Source organism: Solanum stenotomum, unplaced genomic scaffold (genome assembly GCF_019186545.1).
Source record: "Solanum stenotomum isolate F172 unplaced genomic scaffold, ASM1918654v1 scaffold13383, whole genome shotgun sequence".
NCBI lineage: Eukaryota > Viridiplantae > Streptophyta > Magnoliopsida > Solanales > Solanaceae > Solanum > Solanum stenotomum.
Window position 1 is genome coordinate 218,018 of NW_026022521.1, and position 2,392 is coordinate 220,409.

At 36.6% G+C, this 2,392-nt stretch overlaps 1 protein-coding gene across 1 annotated transcript in view; it reads right to left on the minus strand.

Moving 5' to 3' along the window:
- Positions 1-2,392, minus strand: part of LOC125850055 (phospholipid-transporting ATPase 2) — a 46,735-nt gene that overhangs the window by 6,777 nt on the left and 37,566 nt on the right. The window contains exons 22-24 of the mRNA XM_049529964.1: positions 2,134-2,362; positions 1,714-1,765; positions 1,387-1,514 (exon numbers count right to left, since the gene is read on the minus strand). Coding sequence (XP_049385921.1) covers positions 1,387-1,514; positions 1,714-1,765; positions 2,134-2,362 — 409 coding nt within the window. The remainder of the gene's footprint in view (positions 1-1,386; positions 1,515-1,713; positions 1,766-2,133; positions 2,363-2,392) is intronic.

The window sequence follows — 2,392 nt, forward strand, 5'->3', positions numbered from 1 at the left end:
ACATGATACATCTGTATGTTTTCTCCATTTGTGTCTCTCTTCATTAAAGCCCACACGTTATTTGTGCTTAAAGACCTAACGGACCTTAAAGGTTTTTTCTGTTTTTTGCTTTTGAAAACACTGCATGACACACCCTCTCATGTGTGGATCTACTTCTTTTTCATGAACCAAACATGTGAAAAATTCTTTTTGACAAGGGTAGCTTGGACCCAAGACCTCTGGTACTACTAATATCATGTTGATTTGTGTCACCACCTTCCTTAAAAGCTTAAGCTTTAAGAGAGGGTACACCTATTTTAACTACTGTCCCCCGTTTTATGTGATATACTTTTCTTTTTAGTCTGTCCCAAAAGAATGACACCTTATTTTTAGAAACTACCTGATCTTAACATCCCCATTTTATCTTTAATGATAAAACTGGTTGAAATCTTCATCACCACTAATTCAAATTAAAAAGACATGTGGAACTCTCGCGGACAGTCCTTTGAAAGGATACTTTAGGTACTTTGCATATATTTTGTTAAGTCTTCTGTAATTTCTCAAACTCTATGGCCAATCAAACATTGTCACATAATTAGGATGGAGGAAATATGTCTCAACACTATGTAGGCAATATGTTAAAGCGTTGAGAGTTAAAATATTCGGAATGTCACGTTCTTAAGTAAAATATTTTCCCACATTATATTAACATAATGTGTATTGTGGTTAGCACCTATAAATAGGTGTGTCTTGTATTCATCCAATCATCTAAGTCACCCATAAACCTCTTCTCTTAATTCCTCAATTTTTTGTGCTCTTGCTACGAGTAAACAATCCTCTTCGGATAATTTCTCCAATCCAAGGATAGCTATAATGTCTTGAAGTTCTTTGTAATGTTGTAAAGTTTGCTTAACTTGGGCAGTTTCATCACAAAAACCAGCATCACAATCTTCCCATACTGCTCCAATCCTAGACCTCTCTCATCCAACACAGATACATCACGATGCCCAACCTGTTGACGTACTAGCTCCCTCCTTATAAGAGTTCAAAAAAAGATAGTATAGGACCTAGAAGTCAGACAGAGAGATTCCAGAGGTCAACACAACCAGAAATCGTAGGGTAGCAAGGACGATGGTAAAACATGTTTCCCTTTTCTTTATATCACTTTTTGTAGTTCGTTTGATGGGGAAGAAAGTGAGGTTTTCAAACAAACCCCTAGGGTGCTGACATGAGACTGACATGGGCTTGAAAATCAGCCAGAAACCAAGGACCAATTAAACTCCAAACTTTTATCAAGGATTTTTTCTTCTGTCAACCTGTGACACAGCCAGGATCCTCTTTCCTACTCAAGCTCTGGGGGCAAGAATCTGTGGAGAAGGTAGTGAAATTTTGAACATAGAAACTTACTTTGTTTCCAGTGCTACAACAAATGCCTGCAACCAAATACATCCGGAAAGTGCCACCATGGATGCTTCTTCCATCTCACTTTTCTCAAAAGCATATGCATGTATGGTGATGACAAAGACAACAATTGCCTGTAAAAAGCACATCCAATCATTATGGCTATACATTAAAACATTGTACCATAGGCTACTAGAACCAGATTATATAGGACATAACCAACTAGTAAGTGAAATCTTCCAAGACTGCAAATCCAATGTTAAAAAAGAATAGATGTGCAGTTCTAAGGACTCTGCTAAATGACATTAGAAATTTGAACCAAATAGTACTCACGTGAAAGAGAGACCGGCCAAACCATCCAGCAAATGTGCTAGGATTAAGAAGCCTGTTAAAATTTGAGTCAAACAAAACAGTGAGGATAGTACCATATCAAATAACATGAAAATTAAATCAATAATGTATATTATTTTTTCACTCAATTTCAGAAAAAATAGAAGATGGACGAGTGCTACAAAAAGAACTTTGTTCAAACCTTACTCCATCTTTATGATCATATGAAAAATGTAATCGATCCTTTAGTTTATTTGGGCCAATGGCCATCTACCAGGAATTTTGGGTTTAATATATAGCAACAATCCAATAAAACTAAGTTGCACCAAATTAAAGCTATAATCCAACTGCTGACTTTTGAAACAGATGAAAAGCAAGTAGAGTACTAAGATACAGAAGATTCAATGAGCACGAATCCCAAACCTTCCTGCTTGGCAATAGAACAGTATTTGTGGATGCTGCATTACTGTTCTTTCACTGAGATCTTTGTCAAGGACACTGACTAGAACAGGAACACTTGTGTAGAAAACATTATAAGCCATCAAACTAACAGAATTGAAAAGGCTTGTTCCAGAAACACCTGAAATGAATGAGAAGCTGGTATGTATGATAATATCAGTACAGGATGAGTAATCATAGCTGTGGAGATGCACTCAACAAGGCTATATGCCTTTAGTGAAGG